General features: G+C 37.8%; 1 protein-coding gene and 1 pseudogene across 1 annotated transcript in view; both read left to right on the forward strand.

The window, feature by feature from the left end:
- Positions 1-31: 31 nt before the first annotated feature.
- Positions 32-21,331, forward strand: part of TRIM23 (tripartite motif containing 23) — a 43,958-nt gene continuing 22,658 nt past the window's right edge. The window contains exons 1-7 of the mRNA XM_032279543.1: positions 32-466; positions 6,096-6,258; positions 10,208-10,329; positions 11,565-11,843; positions 12,135-12,317; positions 13,802-14,017; positions 17,257-17,391. Coding sequence (XP_032135434.1) covers positions 386-466; positions 6,096-6,258; positions 10,208-10,329; positions 11,565-11,843; positions 12,135-12,317; positions 13,802-14,017; positions 17,257-17,391 — 1,179 coding nt within the window. The 5' untranslated portion in view covers positions 32-385. The remainder of the gene's footprint in view (positions 467-6,095; positions 6,259-10,207; positions 10,330-11,564; positions 11,844-12,134; positions 12,318-13,801; positions 14,018-17,256; positions 17,392-21,331) is intronic.
- LOC116554205 lies at positions 17,542-17,642 on the forward strand (annotated as a pseudogene).

Consider the following 21,331-nt stretch of genomic DNA (forward strand, 5'->3'; position numbering starts at 1 on the left):
TGCAGGCAGGGACACCTGCAACACCCCCACCCCAAGTTTACAGCTTGACTGGTTTACGATTCGAGAGGAGAAATCATTACAGGAGCGGGAGTTTCACCCCAGAACTTTAATTCTGTTTTATCTCTCCTTTTTTTTTTTTTTTTAACTTTTTTCCAGCAGTTGCAGACTACGTAATGAAAAATAACAAAGTGCCCATGCGCAAGGTTGTGCAACGAAGCACCCCACGACTGCCGGCAGGCGGTGTTAACAGTCGGCTAAGCGGCACCCAGAGTCCTACTGCGCCTGTGCACCGGTGGCGTGCGCAGAGGCCTCTGGGTAGGTGGCTCAACCCCGCCTCTCAGTTGAGGATTCTCAGGGCTGCATCTGTGGCTACGCTCCAACGAGGATGGCTACCCTGGTTGTAAACAAGCTTGGAGCGGGAGTAGACAGTGGCCGGCAGGGCACCCGGGGGACAGCTGTAGTGAAGGTGAGGTACTTTACGTGCTCTGTTCTCCACCATCGGCCTACCTTCGGTTCATCCTGGAGACCAGGCGGCATCGCCGTGGCCCAGGCTTCGATGGGTGGGATGCGCGATTTCTGGGCCCCTTTTGGTTTTACAAGTCTTGTCCTCTCCTCTGCGACCTTTTTCTCCGACGGCCTGAAATTGCCTGGTCTTCTGCTCATGACATGTCATCATCGCGACATTTGCGAAAAGGAGCTTGCGGGCCAGTGTCAGTGACCTAGACAGGTCTTTCCCCAGTTTCTCTGCTTCTAGTTAAACTCAATAGGCATTAATTAGCTTAGTATTATAAATTGAGCCGTCATCATTGTAACGTACTACGTTAGGTGTTTTAGTTCGTTAATGTCAACGTACTGTATGAAGTAGATTTAATTCCTATTTTATAGGGAGGAAACCCAGGTTTAGGTTAACACAGTGTATGACAGAGCCCAGAGTTGACGAGCTCTAAAGTCTATGCTTTTCGCTATTGTACTACGTCTGTAATCAGACATCCATTATTGGTTGAGCTGCCCTCTCCCCTCTTAGTAGTACAGTCTGTTAACACTTTTCAGAAGTCTGCAACATCATAGCTGGGCATTAACGATCGAATTTATGAATTTCCTTAGGCTTGAAGTTTGAGATTCTACCATGTATACATGCTCCAAAATGAATTTACTGAAAAATCAATGGCACTCCTTTTTCCCTTCCACTGTGTGCATGGAAAGATCTGGAGGGGAGAACTGATCTCATTGGTTTATAGAGTAACCTTCAGGAGCATCTCTAATCTGAGAGATTGACAATTCTCATTCCTAGCTACATAGTAAGATCACTGAGGATTTTTAATACACTACTGATGCAGTCCTTCTCCAGTTCTGATGAGGTTGACATCAGTATATTTTAGGAATTCCCTGAAGTTTTTTAAATGTGCAACCAGGGTTAAGAACTACTGAACAAGATACTATCTGAAGTTCTTTTAACATCTTGAAAAATAGACGCCTATGATTATTCCGTTAATAGTATTCACTTGGTTTTATATAAGAGCAAATGAGACATTTCTTCCCACAATTTAGTATCAGTCAATATTGGTGGTTGTTGATTCAGATGACCTTTATGTACTAATAAAGTTATTCTGCAGGTATCTGCTATCCAAAGGAGCCCTCATTATTAGGCATATTGTGTGATTGAGATTTTATTTATTGAATTGTGCTTTTGCTAAGTAGAGAATACTTGCAGAGTACTTTGTGAATTAACTTGAAGTTTTATTTCATAATTGGAATGAGTATCATTGCAGTATCTATTTTTTGTTACCCTGTTTGCCTTACAGTCTCAAAAGTGTACCAAGGCCTGATGTAACTCCAGTTTGATAGAGCACAGAATTTGATACATTAGAGTCTCACCTTGTTCCTTTTCATCTTAACATGTAAAATGTTCCTGAATTGTGCAATAAAATAGTCCTTTTTGACAAAATCTTCATGCCATAATTTGTCATAGGTATAGTGGTATAAATTAAAAACTCATTGTCATTTTTATAGATAAAAGCGAGAAGTATTTATTGGAAGGTAAAAGTTGAAGTATATAATGCTCATACTCTGTAAAATGGCCTTTTGCTTGTGAACAAGTTGATAATGACATGGTTTTTATCATTAGGGAAAACAGTGACATAAAAATCTGATATTGTGGCTGGGCACGGTGGCACACACCTTTAAAGCACAAAGTGCCTAGGAAGCAATTTGGGAGACCGAAGTGGGCAGATCACCTGAGGTCAGGAGTTCGAGACCAGCCTGGCCAGCATGGTGAAACCTTGTCTCTACTAATAATACAAACAGTAGCTGGGCACTGTGGCACGCGCCTGTTAATCCCAGCTACTCAGGAGGCTGAGGCAGGAGAATCACTTGAATCCGGGAGGCGGAGGTTGTGGTGAGCCGAGATCATGCCACTGCACTCCAGCCTGGGCGACAGAGCAAGACTCCATCTGAAAAATTAAAAAGTACAAAATCTGATATTATGAAATAACTGACATTTAAAAATGTATCACGGAAAGTTTCTTTTGCTTAGTGAGTCTCCCTAGGCCTTTTAAAATTTAGTCTGGGGCTGGGCACAGCGGCTCACACTTTTAATCTCAGTACTTTGGGATGCCGAGGTGGGAAGATTGCTTGAGCCCTGTAGTTTAAGACCAGCCTGGGCAACATAGTGAGACCTTACCTCTACAAATAGTAATTAAAAAAAATTAGCCAGATGTGGTGCCTCATGCCTGTGGTACCAGCTACTTGGGAGTCTGAGGCAGGAAGATTGCCTGAGCTCAGGAGGTCAAGGCTCCATTGAACTATGCTCAGACCACTGCACTCCAGCCTGACTGACAGAGTGAAACTCTTTCTCAAAATAATAATAATAAATAACAATCTGATCACAGTTTGATTTACATGTAATAAGTTTGAAGCTTTCTTTTGTCATTTTGTGAAGTGTAAAATTAAGAGCTTTTTCCTGTCTAGGACTTTTTGCTATTAGCCACAATTCCTATTTATAGATACTGAGGAAATAATTTATTGCTGTATTATTTACCAAATCGATGCATAATAGTCTAGTAACTTTAGTTTTGGACCTGTGTTTAGCTTGCTAATCAATGAAATTTTATTAGTGCTTTTTGAAAAATATGGTAACAGCATAAGGAAGTCCTTTTAAATCTTGTATAGTGATGGGATCAGAAATACGATTTAAACGAACTAAATAAAATTTTAATATGGTTCTTTGGACTTTATTGTCATAAACAAATTTAATGTATTATAGTATAATAGCATTTATTAAATGTTGCATTTATTTTATATCAAATTCCATTGTGAATTTTTTTTTCTATATTTAATTGAAATTTTTGTTTTGAGGCAGGTTCTCACTCTGTCACCCAGGTGGGAGTGCAGTGGCACGATCATGGCTCATAGCAACCTTGATCTCCTGGGTTCAAGCGATCCCCCCACCTCAGCTTTTGATCTTTTATAGAGACACATTGTCTCACTGTGTTGCCCAGGCTGGTCTTGAACTCCTGGCCTCGAGCAGTCTTCTTGCCTTGGTGTCCCAAAGTGCTGTGATTACAGGGGTGAGCTACAGTGCCAGGCCTAAATGAATTTGATAATGTGAAACTTTTCCCTTTTAAAAAAACGGAGGATAAATTGAAGTATGTCTCCCTATATATAATGATAGAGTTATATACGAGTAGCTGTTCTCCAGCTGTGTCACTTTCTCATGGGGAACCAATGTTCCAGTGTTACTGGTATCCTATATATCCTTCCAGGAAGACGGTACACTTATACAACAATATAAAAAAAAAATTGCTCTTTCCCTGCCTTTATGCAAAAATGAATATATTCTATTTATCATTTTTCTTTTTGTTTTTGTCATAGGAAATCATTTTGTATATACATGAAAAACTTCATCTTTCTTGCTAGCCTATATAGTTTTATAATATTATGAATGTACCATAATTTATTTTCCAAGCTGATAATTGATGTATATTAACTTTGTTTCCAATTTTTTGCTAATGCAAATGGTGTTTTAAGGAATAACAGACAGATTTTGTCACACATGTCTAATATGCTTGTAGGATAAATTCCTGCAACTGGAATTACTGAATTATTTAAATTTTTAGTAAGTATTGACAAGTTGCCCTCCATAGAAGCAATATTGCTCAATGAACATTTCACAGTAATCAGTAAGGTATGAGTGTCTGCTTTCCCACACCTTCACAACGAAGTGTTACCAACATTTTTTATCTAATCTGAAAAAAAGTATTTTGATGTAGCTTTAGTTTGCATTTTTTTTCTTTATTTTGTTTGAGACTGAGTCTCACTGTCACCCAGGCTGGAGTGCAGTGGCACCATCTTGGCTCACTGCAACCTCTGCCTCCCAGGTTCAAGTGATTAGCCTGCCTCAGCCTTCTGAGTAAACAGATTAGCTGGGCACCTCACCACCATGCCCAGCTAATTTTTTTTTTTTTTTTTGTATTTTTAGTTGAGACGGGGTTTCACCTTGTTGGCCAGACTGATCTTGAACTTGGCCAGGCTGGTCTCAAACTCCTGATCTCAGATGATCCACCCACCTTGGCCTCCCGAAGTGTTGGGATTACAGGTGTGAGCCAATGTACCCGGCCTTAATTTGCATTTTTCTTATTAGTTAGATTGAACATCTTTCATGTAAAGAATTTTCATCTTTTCTGTGAACAACGTTACGTTTCTTATTTTTATTTATTTTTCTTTCCCAAAGCCTTATTTACATTGAAGGACTAAATTTAAATTTCGTTTGAACCATAATAAGATGAAGGCAATTCTGAGTTATCACTTTATTTATGGTGAAAAATATTTGCATCTCATGCACTAAGTCCAAGTTAATTGCAGAGTTAGGTTTAAAATCATAGTAGATTTTTAGTCTGATTTCTGCCTTGGGTTTAATTGCTTTTAAATTATTTTGCTGGACTTTATGTAAGCAGTAGGTTCTTGGTATTTGAAATACCCTGTTCCTGAGGGTTCTTTGGTCCAACAGGGAAAAACAGGCTGAAAAACTGGTAAAGGTATTAAAGTGTTTTGGATGTTACGGTAGACGCTTATACAGAGTGGGGCCCCAGGGACAAGTGTAGTTCTTTCCTCAGCATTAGCATGAAGAGACATGAAACAGTTTCTCATGTTCTGAGAACTACAGGCTGTTAGATATAGTTGGAGCACAGGGTCAGAAGAGTGTGGCAGTGAAGCAATAGGAGAAGGACCAGATTGTAGCAGGTCTTGAATGTCAGACCCAAGAGTTTGAGATATGATTGATAGTACAGTGTAGGTATTTTTTAAAAATTAACAAAAATGGAAACACTACAAATATACTTAGAAATAAGTGCTGAAAATGCTTTATTGGTATAAATACAGTGTGGACTATTTATAAAACATAAGCTTACGGACTTGAGAATTAGAATGTGCTGATAAATAGCCTTTCTTTTGACTGACTGTGTAGCCTTGTGCAAGTCATGTGCCTGTAACTAGAACTAGATAAACTAGTTTCTAATTCAGAGCTATATTTATTGATAGAGAACAGGAATTGAAATTTAAGTTTAAGGTGATTGCTTCTTTGCCTTTATATTGTTTGATGTAATTAGATACTAGAAGATACTTGAAAGTTACTTGTAGTCTTGACAAGTTCTTTATCATTTACAAGGGTAATTGTTATCTCAGTACATATTTTAGATTATTTTGTTGAAATTAATGATAGTTTATTTTGTTGAGATTAATGATTGGTTAGGTAGTTGCAGAGAAATTGCTTAAGAACCCACTTTCAGTAGAATTATATATTGTTTGTACAGATTCAGATGTAATGAGTCAATCATAATTTTCAAAAGATAATGAAAATGTTAATTTACAGCATCTTTGCCTCAAACAGTATTTCAAAGATATTTCATTATAATTTTGGCAGGGTCTGTCAGATGGAATGACTTAAAAATGATTTAAGATTTTACAACCTACATAGTTTTTTTTTCATGGAAGAATAAAGTAACAATGTTAATTCAATATATTAGGTCAGTTTTACATACTTAAAATATGTATGCTTTTAAAATTGTTTGAAGAGCACATCCTTCCTTTTCAAATATTAGGTGCTAGAGTGTGGAGTTTGTGAAGACGTCTTTTCTTTGCAAGGAGACAAAGTTCCTCGACTTTTGCTTTGTGGCCATACAGTCTGTCATGACTGTCTCACTCGCCTGCCTCTTCATGGAAGAGCAATCCGTTGCCCATTTGATCGACAAGTAACAGACCTAGGTAGGAAAATTATTTGTATGGATTTAAGATCGAAAATTGTTCATGTAATGCAAATGTCGTAGAAAACAATTTCCTTCCACTTGGTTTTTAAAATGATAAAATTCCCAGGAAGTTTCAGAAAGCCTGAGTCTCTGTTAAGATTAATAATCTTCAAGCTATAAACTATCTCATTCTTAGTAATTTTATTTTCTGAGATGTTTATATTCAATACTTACATGTAAAGAGCTTTATGACACCTAAGAAAAACCTGCTACCCTGATTCAACGAAATAAGAATATGCATCAGAGTGAATCATTTGCCTGAAACCATTAACCCAATAAAACAGTGTTTTCTTTACAAATAAATAAGCCAATAATGAAAATACAGATAAGTCATTAGAGTCTCAGAATGTTTTTATTTACTAATATCAAAGACAGAAGTGTTTGTAGCTTGTGATCATTACTCTTTATTTTCTGTTAAAATGAGTTTGAAGGGTTTGCGGATTTTTTATGTGTGTAGTTTTCTGTATACTTTTAAAACTTTCTATATATATTTCAAAGTAAGTTATTTTCAGGTACCAGATTTGGAAATAATAGTATTTACTAACATTTGAAAAATTATTTTACAAATATAAGTTCTGTGAGTTTATTCTTTTTGATAAGGGAGTTTTCTCCAAAAGAGTTTAAGGTTGCCATTTTTTTTTCAGGTCAGTTGCACTTTTAAGACTGTTTTAATGTATTCATACTATTTTTCAAGGAGAACACATTCAAAATAATTTATCCACCAAAAAAAGGAAGCAAGAGTACCTATAATTTTAGTCTGGAAGACTTTAAAATGCTAAGAAACATGGTTTAAAAATATTTTCTGGGGAAAGAAAAGGATTTTCAAGGTTTCGATGATCTTGGATGTTTATAAATAGTATGTCTATTTGCCTGACAACTAATATAGAACAATGATAGCATTATTATAGGTAATAGTAACTTACCGGTAGCCAAGAAATGATAGGGATTGGGAAAGTCTCTGTACTTTTATTTGGTCTTTTATTTTTTAAGATATGCATATATCATACTATTTCTTTACATAAAACTATACTTAGGCCAGGCGTGATGGCTCACACCTGTAATCCAGCACTTTGTGAGGCTGAGGAGGGTGGATCACCTGAGGTCAGGAGTTTGAAGCCAGCCTGGCCAACATGGCAACACCCCATGTCTTCTAAAAATATAAAAATTAGCTGGGCCTGATGGTGGGTGCCTGTAATCCCAGCTACCCGGGAGGCTGAGGCAGGAAAATTGCTTGAACCTGGGAGGTGAAGGTTGCAGTGAGCTGAGATCCTGCCACTGTACTGCAGCCTGGGCGACAAGAGCAAAACTCCATCTCAAAAAAAAAACCCAAAAAACAAACAAACAAAAAACCTAAAAGAAATAGTAACGTTTTGCAAATGGAGGATAGAGCCTTTCTTCTACCCTTTTTTTTTTTTTTTTTATAAAAGCCGAGTATCACTCTGTCACCCGGGCTGGAGTGCCATGGTGCAGTCTTGGCTCACTCCACCTCTAGGGTTCAAGCGATTCTCCTGCCTCAGCCTCCAGAGTAGCTGGAATTATAGGCATCTGCCATCACACCCAGCTAATTTTTATATTTTTAGTAGAGATGGGGCTTCACCATGTTGACCTGGCTGGTCTGGAACTCCTCACCTCAAGTGATCCACCCACCTTAGCCTCCTGAAGTGCTGGGATTACAGGTGTGAGCCACCACACCCAGCTCTTCTATCTGTTTGAAGAGCACTTTACCTTCTCTACATTAATAACACAATGTGAGGAGTTATTATCCTTAATGTTTAACTACACTATAAATTTATGATAGGGAACTAGACTGAATACATCTATCCTCCTCTTTGACTTCTCTGAATTCTGAATCAGAATTCCTCTCTAGTCCAAGAAGAATATGAGTAATTTCTTAATACTCTTCAGCAATATTTCTGATTTTCTTCTGTTCATATGATGAAATTATACTTCCTTGCCCTCTTACACATCACTGAGTGATGTTCATTGATCAGTGAAATTTGAGCAGAAGTGAGGTGTTAGCTTCCAGGTAGAAGTTGATAATAGAAGGTTTATGATTTTTGAAGTAAATTCTTTTTCCTGCTACAGTGAGGTGGTCCAGATGGTTGGAAGCTTGGTAACCTGTATCCCTGTCTGTGGTCAGTGGGGAACAGAGTCTGTCTTGTCTTCCCTAACCCCTGAGATGTTGCATGAGCAAAAAGGAAATCTTTGTTGTGTTAAGCCATTGAAATTGTAGAGTTGTTTTGACACTTAACAGAATTAAGTGATATATTAGGCACTACCTAGTAATGCTAGAAGTTTATTTGTATATATTCATTATGTAATGACTGGTTATTTAGAAAATTGTCAAGACTATATTTTTAAATGATCACTTGGTGTATGTCTTAACCTTTATATAAGTAGAACTCAGCTTGTTTTAGAATATGTGTTAAAAATTAAGGAGAAAGCCTTTTGGGGGCAAGGCCGAGGGAGCAATTCTGGGTGGGGGGGACGCTGTATAATGGTACTTGGGAAAGGAGTCACAGAAGTCAAAGAGGAGGATAGATGTGTTCAGTCTGGTTTTTCTTTGCGAGAACCATAACGTGGAATGGCAATGGCTTTTTTTTTTTTTTTTTTTTTTTAAAGGGCCAAGAGGAAGGAGAGCCCTGCAGGCAATGACTCTTTTTATATGTTTATTCATTTAATGAATATGTTTTAGGTGGCAGCTATGTCAGATGGTATTTGTAGCATAGGAGTTTACCATAACAAATATTCCTTCTGCTGAAGGATCTGACTTTTATTCATAGACTCAGAAAGAGTGTGTATGTTGTCCAATGTAAAATGTATTTCTTAATGTAGGTTGCTGCAAAAAGTACTTGCAAATGCTTGTTTTAGTGTATGTATAGTAAAAGTCAGTGACAAAATAGGACTTGTAAAATTAAATGATAGAAAAATCGGATGGGCACAGTGGCTCACACCTGTAATCCCAGCACTTTGGAGGGTGAGGCAGATGGATCACTTCAGGCCAGGCGTTTGAGACCAGCCCAGCCAGCATGGTAAACCCGGTCTCTACCAAAACATACAAAAAAAAATTAGCCAGGTGTGGTAGCACACACCTGTAGTCCCAGCCACTTGGGAGGCTGAGCCATGAGAATCACATGAACCCGGGAGTTGGAGATTGCAGTGAGCTGAGATCGTGCCGCTGCACGCCAGCCTGGGCAACATGGCAAGACTCTGTCTCAAAAAAAAAAAGTAAAGGCGATCTAAATAATTTACTTAAACTGGCCAAATATATATAACATGAAATTTGTCATTTTAACCATTTTTAAGTTTAGTGGCATTAAGTACATTCACATTGTTGTGCAGCCTTTACCGTCGTAATTTTATGTGTATTTAGATTTTTTTTTTTTGAGACAGAGTCTTGCTCCTAGGTTGCAGTGCAGTGGTATGATCTTGGCTCATTGCAGCCTTTACCTCCCAGGTTTAAGCAATTCTCGTGCTTCAGCCTCCTGATTGGCTGGGGTTACAGGCATCTGCCATCATACCTGGCTAATTTTTGTAAAAAAGTGTAGACGGGGTTTCACCATGTTGACCTGGCTGGTCTTGAACTCCTGGCCTTAAGTGATCTGCCTGCCTCAGCCTCCCAAAGTGCTGGGATTACAGGCATGAACCGCTGCAACTGGACGAAAAATAATGAATTTTAAAGTGTGTTTCTACTTGAAAGGCTTAGGGATTCTTCTGTTTTTTAAAAGAGAGGCTTTTAACAAAGCAATTATTTTAGTATTAAAAAATGGGGAAAATTTGATTTTTTAAAATTTAGACATAAATTACTGAACTATATGATTAGAAATTACTTTTGAGGTAGGGGGTAAGATGGTTAATAGTCCATTTTGTTAGATTTAGTTTTTTGTTTTGTTTTGTTTTTTTTCCAGGAGATTCAGGTGTCTGGGGATTGAAAAAAAATTTTGCCTTATTGGAGCTTTTGGAACGACTGCAGAATGGACCTGTTGGTCAGTATGGAGCTGCAGAAGAATCCATTGGGATATCTGGAGAGGTATTGATTATACTTGGTGAAATATTTGTTATGAGCATGAATTTTTCTTTTATGTATGCCATTATTAGCACATATTACCTCATTTATTACTGCGCCCGGCCTTTTTTTTTTCTTAAATCAATGTTTTCTGCCATTATTTGCAATAGACTCACCTGTGGAGTATTAAAATGATCCACCTACCTCAGCTTCAGCTGACCCACCTGCCTGCCTCAGCCTTCTAAAGTGCTGGAATTATACAAATGAGCCACTGAGACTGGTCTTTTTTCTTTTCTTTTTTTTTTTTTTTTTTTTTTTTCTTTTTTGAGATGGTGTCTGGCTCTGTCACCAGGCTGGAATGCAGTGGCGCGATCTCTGCTCGCTGCAGTCTCTGCCTCCCCAGTTCAAGCCATTCTCCTGCCTCAGCCTCCTGAGTAGGTGGGACTACAGTCATGTGCCACCACGCCCAGCTAATTTTTGTATTTTTAATAGAGACGGGGTTTCACCGTGTTGGCTAGGATGTTCTTGACCTCTTGACCTCGTGATCTGCCTGCCTCAGCCTCCCAAAGTGCTGGGATTACAGGTGTGAGCCACTGCACCTGGCCTATTTTTTTTATTTGCTTAAATCAGTGGTTTTCTGTCATGATTGTGCAATAGGCTCACCTGTGGAGTATCACAATACATGGTGTATAATTAGAAAAATATGTACAAGTTTAGGCTTCATCCACAACCTGTTGAAATTAGAATTTCTCAGACTAGAATCCAGACAACTATGTTTTTAAAAGTTTATAGCTAATTCTGATACATAATCTCACATTATCTAAATAGCATTTGTACTTCTGTCCCTTCTATACATCATCATGACAACTGATATTTAAAGCTGTGGGGATATTTTTAATATCAGATTTTTTAGTCTTAAAAGAAGACTTTTGACTTCTCTGTGGTTTAGTATCTTGTGTAAAGTGATGGGATTTGGTGGAAGAGATCTTTGCACTGAATATAAATATGAGAATAGTTTTATTTTTGGCTTCAATTTCATAACATATATTGGTCAGTTATTCTTGGAAATAGCTGCTTACCTGTAGAGATGAATGCTTCTCGGATGAGTATTGATTGACCTTTGTGCTTCGTGGCCAGTATATTTTCATATGTAAATGTTGGTCAGTTAAGCCAAAAAGATTATGGGATTCTATATTTTAAAATGTGTCATGTTATACTGATTGGGTTCAATTTTAAGGCATTAATTTTTTGTTTATCAGAGCATCATTCGTTGTGATGAAGATGAAGCTCACCTTGCATCTGTATATTGCACTGTGTGTGCGACTCATTTGTGCTCTGAGTGTTCTCAAGTTACTCATTCTACAAAGACATTAGCAAAGCACAGGCGAGTTCCTCTAGCTGATAAACCTCATGAGAAAACCATGTGCTCTCAGCACCAAGTGCATGCTATTGAGTTTGTTTGCTTGGAAGAAGGTTGTCAAACTAGCCCACTCATGTGCTGTGTCTGCAAAGAATATGGAAAACACCAAGGTCACAAGGTATGAATTTAATTAGTAATAAATTGGATCACTGTAGCTACTTTACCTGCTCAGTATTTGTTTTCTGATCTGGTTCTTTATGCTAAAAGTAGTGATTCAAGAGGAGTTAATTGATGAATGAATTGGGTTTGGTAGCATGAAAAGAGAGAAAAGTAAAAGTAAGTTAGCAATTTTCTGTGTTGTAAAAGTCACTTGTGGCTGATGCTCTTTGTATTAATAGGGATTTAAGTAGTTTTTGTATTACTAGTCAATACTATGAGTTCTTTTCTGTAATTATGTTACATTTTATAGCATTCAGTATTGGAACCAGAAGCTAATCAGATCCGAGCATCAATTTTGGATATGGCTCACTGCATACGGACCTTCACAGAGGAAATCTCAGATTATTCCAGAAAATTAGTTGGAATTGTGCAGCACATTGAAGGAGGAGAACAAATCGTGGAAGATGGAATTGGAATGGCTCACACTGAACATGTATGGATTTTTTTTCTTCACTTTCTGATTCTTTTTTATTTTTCATATTTTCACTTTCTACTATGTATTTAATGAGCAATTACAATTTGCCAGTATTGCACCAGTCATTAGAAAGTTTTTTGAAAGTCTCTGTCTTCAAGGAACTCTTACTTCATCATGGAAGAGAGATAGTTTTAAATGTGGAAAGTGTTTTAAGGAGGAGATGTACAGGGTCCTTTGGCATCACAAAACATGGGCAATGATTTATGGAGGTCAGAGAAACCTTCACAGAAGAAATTATGTTTAAACTGAGATTTGAAGAAATTGAGTTAGGGAGAAGAGCAGGATGGGGAATGAGTTGTCCAAGGAAGGGAAGCATATGTTAAAATGTTCAGAAGTGAGGATTGGACATATTATAGAGACTTGAAGCTCACTGTGATTAGAGCTTTGAGTATTGAGTGGGACATTACAAGAAAAGAGGATGTGGAGAGTTCACAGACAAATCATGCAGGATCTTGATCAGCTGTGTTAAAGAGTTCAGAATTTAGTTTAAGGACAGTGATGAGCCATTGAAGAATTGACATAGGAATGGTGTAATCAGATTTTCCTTAAGAAAGGTTGCTCTTAAATATAGAAAATGAATTGGAGAAGTAACAAAATTGGAAGCAGGTAGACCTATTAGGATGTTAAAATTTTCTAGTTAAAATTCTAGAGATTTTTATGGCCTATAAAAATGGCCCTATACACTGTAGTTATACAGTGTATACAAGTAGATGGATTTGAGATTTTTAAAGAAGTAGAATAGGTAGATCTTAGTGATTAATTGTTAATATTGATTGGATAGGTAACTTGGAAGGTCAGGCTATTAGACCAGTTAGAAGGCTGTTATCCTAATCAGTTGAGAGGTGATAATGGCTTGGATCAGGTTGGTAGAAGTAGAGGTGATGAGGCATGATCAGATTCTGGATATGTTTTGGTAAGCAGAATTTGCTGAGGGACTAGTGGGCTGTGAAAGAGAGGTGTTAAGGATGACTCCAGTTTTTTTTGCTTCAACATCCTGAAGGATTGAGTTGTCATTTACTAAGAGGCAATTAGCTTTGGGAATGAGGGAGACTGGAGATTAGGCATTCCATTTTGTTTGAGATGTCATTTATAAACAGTTGAATTTCCAAAGTGTGTTCCTTAGGGGAAAGATCTAGTATGGAGATTTATATTTTGGAATTTAATATAGATGGTATTTAAACAACGTCTCGCCCAGTCACCCAGGCTGAAGGGCAGTGATGTGATCACGACTCATAGTAGCCTTGACTTCTGGGGCTCAATCCTCCTACTTCAGCCTCCCAAGTAGCTGGGACTACAGGCACATGCCACCATGCCTGGCTAATTTTTTATATTTTTTGTAGAGACAGAGTTTTGCCATGTTGCCCAGGCTGAAATTTTAAATATTTCACATGTTAAATATTTATTAACATTACAGTTGCTTAAAGTTGATTTTCATTTCTCAGGTACCAGGGACTGCAGAGAATGCCCGGTCATGTATTCGAGCTTATTTTTATGATCTGCATGAAACTCTGTGTCGTCAAGAAGAAATGGCTCTAAGTGTTGTTGATGCTCATGTTCGTGAAAAACTGATTTGGCTCAAGCAGCAACAAGAAGATATGACTATTTTGTTGTCTGAAGTTTCAGCAGCCTGCCTCCATTGTGAAAAGACTTTGCAGCAGGTAGGTAGTTTAAATATGATTAGGGACTTAGTTGTAAGTTTAAGTAGATAAGTACCAGAGGTATACATTAGTCTATTTTATTAATAAGTATTTCGTGTCTGCTGTATGCAGTAACTTTGTGCTTAGGACATGGTCTGCAACCTCGAATTATTTCACTAGTGTGGAATTATCAGTGTCCTCTTGTTCATGTGAACCCTTTTACTCCTCTTTGCCAAGCCTATACGTACTGTTTCTTTTCTGCTTGGAGTGTATATGTCTCTCTTTTCTAATAGTGGAAATCCCCTGTCTTCTTCAAGGTCCAGCTTAAATGTTTGCTTTTCTTTGAAGCGTTCTCTTTGTTGGTCTTTTTTTGAGTGCCTCTCTGGCATGTACTACCTATCTCTGCTGTAATTCAGTGATTTGTCACTGTTACAACAAACATGTTTTGTGATGGTTGAGAGATCATAAGTAATTTGTTGCCCAGTTTGCAGATGACTCACTTTTTAAATAAATGAGATTCAAGGTTATTCTGACACAAATGTCAGCCTTACCCATTTGTGTTTTGGATCTGCTTTCATAAGTGTGAGGTATAAGGGTAACTATTGCCCTAGGAATAATAGTTTTTAGAAAAGCTGCAGTCTGTGTTATCTTCGCTGATATACTGCTCATAATTGTTTTGATTTCAAATCATTGAAGGCTAAGCGTTTTACCATTGCAGAACTTTTTCTCTTAAATGTCTGACTACACTTACATGAGTGTGGCCAGTCTATAGCCTTATCAGTCTTGGGTTATCATTTAGTCCTTACTACACTGAATTGTAACAGTTGATATGTATGCTATTTATTAAGTTGATATTCAGCTCCAAACCTACTCTTCTTTCCTCTGCTTTGTGATACTAGGGGTAGAACTCTACAGGTCTCATAATTGTGTTGCTAGCTGGGCCCATGTAAGGTACTACCAAGAGGGAGCAATTTGAGATGAGATTTGGGCGGGGACACAGAGCCAAACCATATTAACTGATAATTGTTAATAATACAGTATTATCTACTATGTTAATGCAAAAAAAAAAGGTCTTGGATTCATTTTTCATATGGATCTATTAGTTTTGTTCTATTTTATGACCACAGAATACTAACCAATGTTCTTAAAAGTTCCGACTACAGAGAAAATTGAACAGAGTAATGGATGAAACATCACAAATTGATCTTCACTTTTGAGAACATAATTTAATCTTCCATTCACTCCAAATAATTCATGTATCATCTAAGTTCTTGACATGATACTGGATGCTGAAAATTTATTCATTTAGCAAATGTGTGTTGAGCACCTAACATATGCTATGTATTTAAAATATATCAGTGGACAAAATAAACAAAAAGCCATGTTCTTGTTGAATTAGCATTCTAGCAAGAAGACAGGCAATAAATCATAACCATACCTAAGTAAGTAAATTATACATATATTAGAAAGTGATAAGAGCTAATCAAAAAGAACTCTACAACTACATGTTTGTATTTGTATAGCAGATTGCATTATTAAGTAGAGTAGTCAGGGTAAGCATTATTGAAAGAAGGTGAGATTTGAGCAAAGATTCAGTAAAAAGTTGAAGGAATTTGCTCAAGGCCTGACTGGGAGAACATTCTAGTTGAGGGAGTGTTTATAGCAAAAACTCTACGGCAGCATGCCTGGTATACTTAAGGAACAGGAAAATAGGCCTCTTGACTGGAGTAGAGTAAGTGAAGGAGGGAGTAATAGGAGCTGAAATCAGAGTTTAATAGAGAATTACATGTAACGAAGGCCATGTGAACTATTATAAGGACTTCAACTGTTTTTTGGCAGCTGGGGACAGGGTCTTGCTCCCAGACTGGAGTGCAGTGATATAATCTCGTCTCACTGTACCCTCTGCCTCCTGGGCTCAAGTGATCCTCCCACTTCAGCCTTCTGAGTAGCCAGGACTATAGGGGCAAGCTACTACATCCAGCTAATTTTTTTTGTATTTTTCGTAGAGATAGAGTTTTACCATGTTGCCCAGACTGGTCTAAAACTCCTGGGCTTAAGCAGTTCATCTGCTTCAGCGTCCCAAAGTGCTGGGACTACATATGTGAGCCACAATGCCTGGCTGGACTTAAGCTTTTACTGATTGGGTTAGGAGGACCATTGTGGAGTTTTGAGTAGAAGAGTGACTTAATCTTACATGTTAAAAGGATCGTTTTGGCCTGTGTGTCTAAAATAGATTGAAAGAAGGCAAAAATGGAAAGAAGGAATTCAAGTTAGACAGCTGTTGTAGAATTCCAGATGAGAGGTAATAGTGGATTGGATAATGGGGATTAAAAGTGCCCAGATTCTGGATATTCAATAGGGTTTGTTAACAGATTGTATGTAGGACATGTGGGAAAGATAAAGCAATAATGACTTCAGTGTTTTTGTTCTGAGCAACTGGAAAGTGAAATTGCTATCAACTAATACGAGTATCTAACAGTGAGCAAAAACAGATAATACTATTGTTCTTATGGAGCTTGCAGATTATTGGGATATCTCTTTCATATAAAGACGATATTGGTATTTGTATAGCTAGTCTGGAATAATATTCAAGAAACTGGAAAATTCTTGATTTTGAGGAGCGGTCCTGGGGATCTAGAGGGAGTTTGACCTGTATTCTTTTATTTTTTAAATGAATACATGTATATCTTAAATTATTTTTTAAACTTTTTATAGAACTGGAACATAGATGCAGAAATGTGTGTGTTTAAGTATTGAGTTGGCTGAATTTTCAGACTGATCATTAATGTGTAACTAGCACCCAGATCAAGTAACAAAACATTATCAGTACCCCAGTAGCCCCCTTATGCTCATTTCTGACCACTACCTGCCGTTCCCACCGTGATAAGCCACTATCCTGACTTCTAAGGTATATCTTAATTATGGTTGTTTTGGTAATTAAATGAAATTTTACAGTACAAATTCTCCATGCCATGTCTTCTATTATTCTACATTATGTTTGTGAAATTTCTGTCATCACTTGTAGCTGTGGTTTATTCTCACTGGGATGTAGTGTTCCATTTATCAATATGCAACAATTTATTCATTCCTTTGTTGGTAGGTCCTTAAATTATTAATGCCCAGTTATTCTTGTCAAGTTTACTTTCAGGTTAACTTTGACTACTGTGTTAAAACTGCTTTTATTGTGAGTTGGTAATATAAGTCTTTTTTCCTTATTTCTTATAAAAAGTTTATAAGAAATATTATTCTGCCTCTTCTAGGATGATTGTAGAGTTGTCTTGGCAAAACAGGAAATTACAAGGTTACTGGAAACATTGCAGAAACAGCAGCAGCAGTTTACAGAGGTTGCAGATCACATTCAGTTGGATGCCAGCATCCCTGTCACTTTTACAAAGGTAATGTACTATGCTTTATTTTTAGGTACTTTTTTCTGACAAATCATGATTGATTGATATTTCATGATAATCACCTTGAAGAGATAACCAGGAAATTAATGAATTAGAGGATTTTAAAGAAAACTTTTATCAGTAGAAAATAGAAATGGTGTGCTTGCCTCAGCAGCACATACACTAAAATTGGAATAAGAAGATTAGCATTGCCCCTGTGCAAGGATGGCACACAAATTTGTGAAGTGTTCTTTATTTTTTTTTTATTTTATGAGATGGAGTCTTGCCCTGTTGCCAGACTGGAGTGCAGTGGTGCAATCTTAGCTCACTGCAACCTCCTCCTCCTGGGTTCGAGTGATCCTTCTGCCTCAGCCTCCTGAGTAGCTGGGACTACAGGTGCTCTCACCACCACACCCAGCTAAGTTTATTTGTATTTTTAGTAGAGACGGGGTTTCACCATGTTGGCCAGGATGGTCTTGATCTCTTGACCTCATGATCTGCCCTCCTTGGCCTCCCAAAGTGCTGGGATTACAGGCGTGAGCCACCATACCTGGCTGAAGTGTTTCACATTTTTAAGTTAAAAAAAGTGAAAAAAAAATAGAAATGGTATATATAATGAATCTTCCTGTATCCATTACCCAGTTGAGCAATTATAAACTTATTTCATCTACCCTTTTATTTACTCCTTTTTCTGCCTGCAATCTCCCAGGGTATTTTGAAGCAAATCCTAATATATTATTTCATCCCAACATCTTATCATTTCATTTATGAAATGTTTTAGGGTGAATCTCCAAAAGATAAGGACTCTTTTTAAAAACATGATTGGGAATGGGCATGGTGGCTCGTGCCTGTAATCCCAGCATTTTGGGAGGCCAAGGCCAGTGGATCACTTGAGGTCAGGAGTTTGAGACCAGCCTGACTAACATGGTGAAATCCCATCTATACTAAAAATACAAAATTAGCCAGGTTTGGTGGTACATTCCTGTGATCCCAGCTACTCGGGAGGCTGAGACAGGAGAATTGCTTGAAACTGCCAGGCGGAGGTTGTAGTGAGCTGAGATCGTATCATTGTATCCAGCCTGGGCAACAAGAGCAAAACTCTGCCTCAAAAAAAAGAACAAAACCAAAAACCAAAAAAATATAATTGGGCACGGTGGCATACCTTATAGTCCCAGTTACTCAGGAGGCTGAGGTGGGAGGATGGCGTGAGCCCAAAACTTTAAGACCAGCCTAGACAATATGGTGAAATTCCCATGATGTTAAAAAAAAAAAAGCCAAAATCATTATTACACAAAAAATGTTTAATATTGAATCTCTAATATTGTCACTAATATTATCAACTATTGTTAGTAGTCAAATTTTCCAGATTATTTCCTTTTTTTTTTAATTGGATTTTAGGTTTTGGGGTACATGTGAAAAACATGCAAGATTGTTGCATAGGTACACACATGGCAGTGTGATGTGCTGCCTTCCTCCCCATCACCTATATCTGGCATTTCTTCCTACGCTATCTCTCCCCAACTCCCCACCCCGCACTGCCCCTCCTCTATTTCGCCTCCGACAGACCCCAGTGTGTGATGCTCCCCTCCCTGTGTCCATGTGTTCTCATCGTTCAATACCCGCCTATGAGTGAGAACATGCAGTGTTTGATTTTCTGTTCTTGTGTCAGTTTTCTGAGAATGTTGGTTTCCAGGTTCATCCATGTCCCTACAAAGGACATGAACTCATTGTTTTTGATGGCTGCATAGTATTCCATGGTGTATATGTGCCACATTTTCCCTGTCCAGTCTATCATCGATGGGCATTTGGGTTGTTTCCAGGTCTTTGCTGTTGTAAACAGTGCTGCAATGAACATTTGTGTGCATGTGTCCTTATAGTAAAACGATTTATAATCCTTTGGATATATACCCAGTAATGGGATAGCTGGGTCAAATGGAATTTCTGTGTCTAGGTCCTTGAGGAAATGCCACATTGTCTTCCACAATGGTTGAACTAATTTACACTCCCACAAACAGTATGAAAGTGTTCCTGTTTCTCCACATCCTCTGCAGCATCTGTTGTCTCCAGATTTTTTTAATGATCTCCATTCTAACTGGCATGAGGTGCTATCTCTATGTAGTTTTGATTTGCATTTCTCTAATGACCAGTGATGATGAGCATTTTTTCATATGTTTATTGGTCTCATGTATGTCTTCTTTTGCAACGTGTCTGTTCATGTCCTTTGCCCACTTTTGAATGGACTTGTTTGCTTTTTTCTTGTAAATCTGTTTTAGTTCTTTGTAGATTCTGGATATCAGCCCTTTGTCAGATGGGTAGATCGCAAAAATTTTTTCCCATTCTTTTGGTTGCTGATTCACTCTAATGACTGTTTCTTTTGCTGTGCAGAAGCTATGGAATTTGATTAGGTCCCATTTGTCTATTTTGACTTTTGTTGCCAACGCTTTTGGTGTTTTGGCCTTGAAGTCCTTGCCTATGTCTATGTCCTGAATGGTTTTGCCTAGGTTTTCTTCTAGGGTTTTTATGGTGTTAGGTTTTATGTTTACGTCTTTAATCCATCTGGAGTTAATTTCATTGTAAGGTGTCAGGAAGGGGTCCAGTTTCTGCTTTCTGCACATGGCTAGCCAGTTTTCCCAACACCATTTATTAAACAGGGACTCCTTTCCCCATTGCTTGCTTTTGTCTGGTTTGTCAAAAATCGGATGGTTGTAGATGTGTGGTGTTACCTCTGAGGTCTCTGTTCTGTTCCATTGGTCTATATCTCTATTTTGGTACCAGTACCATGCTGTTTTGATTACTGTAGCCTTGTAGTATAGTTTGAAGTCCGGTAATGTGATGCCTCCTGCTTTGTTGTTTTTTTTTTTTTTTTTGCTTAGAATTGACTTGACTATGCGGGCTCTCTCTTGGTTCCATATGAAGTTTAGGGTGGTTTTTTCCAGTTCTGTGAAGAAGGTCATTGGTAGCTTGATGGGGATAGCATTGAATCTGTAAATTACTTTGGTCAGTATGGCCATTTTCATGATATTGATTCTTCCTAATCATGAACATGGAATGTTTCTCCATCTGTTTGTGTCCTCTCTTATTTTGTTGAGCAGTGGTTTGTAGTTCTCCTTGAAGAGACCCTTTACATCCTTTGTTAGTTGTATTCCTAGGTATTTTATTCTCTTTGTAGCAATTGTGAATGGCAGTTCGTTCTTGATGTGGCTCTCTTTAAGTCTGTTATTGGTGTATAGGAATGCTTGTGATTTTTGCACATTGATTTTGTATCCTGAGACTTTGCTGAAGTTGCTTATCAGTTTCAGGAGATTTTGGGATGAGACGATGTGGCCTTCTAGATATACAGTTATGTCATCTGCAAGTAGAGACAATTTGACTTCCTTTCCTATTTGACTACCCTTTATTTCTTTTTCTTGCCTGATTGCTCTGGCTAGAACTTCCAATACTATATTGAATAGGAGTGGTGAGAGAGGGCATCCTTGTCTAGTGCCAGATTTCAAAGAGCTCCCGAAAGAGGCACTAAATATAGAAAGGAACAACCAGTACCAGCTACTCCAAAAACATACGAAATGGTAAAGAGCATCAACACAATGAAGAAATTGCATCAACTAATGAGCAAAACAGTCAGCTAGCATCAAAATGGCAGGATCAAATTCACATATAACAATATTAATCCTAAATGTAAATGGGCTAAATGCCCCAATCAAAAGACACAGACTGGCAAATTGGTTAAAAAGCCAAAACCCATCGGTGTGTTGTATCCTGGAAATCGATCTCACATGCAAGGATACGCAAAGGCCCAAAATAAACCGATGGAGGACAATTTACTAAGCAAATGGAGAGCAAAATAAAGCAGGAGTTGCAATTCTTGTCTCTGACAAAATAGACTTTAAACCAATAAAGAACAAAAGAGACAAAGAAGGACATTACACAATGGTAAAAGAATCAATGCAGC

This window comes from Sapajus apella, unplaced genomic scaffold (assembly GCF_009761245.1).
Source record: "Sapajus apella isolate SASKATOON/1434 unplaced genomic scaffold, GSC_monkey_1.0 scaffold1, whole genome shotgun sequence".
Lineage (NCBI taxonomy): Eukaryota > Metazoa > Chordata > Mammalia > Primates > Cebidae > Sapajus > Sapajus apella.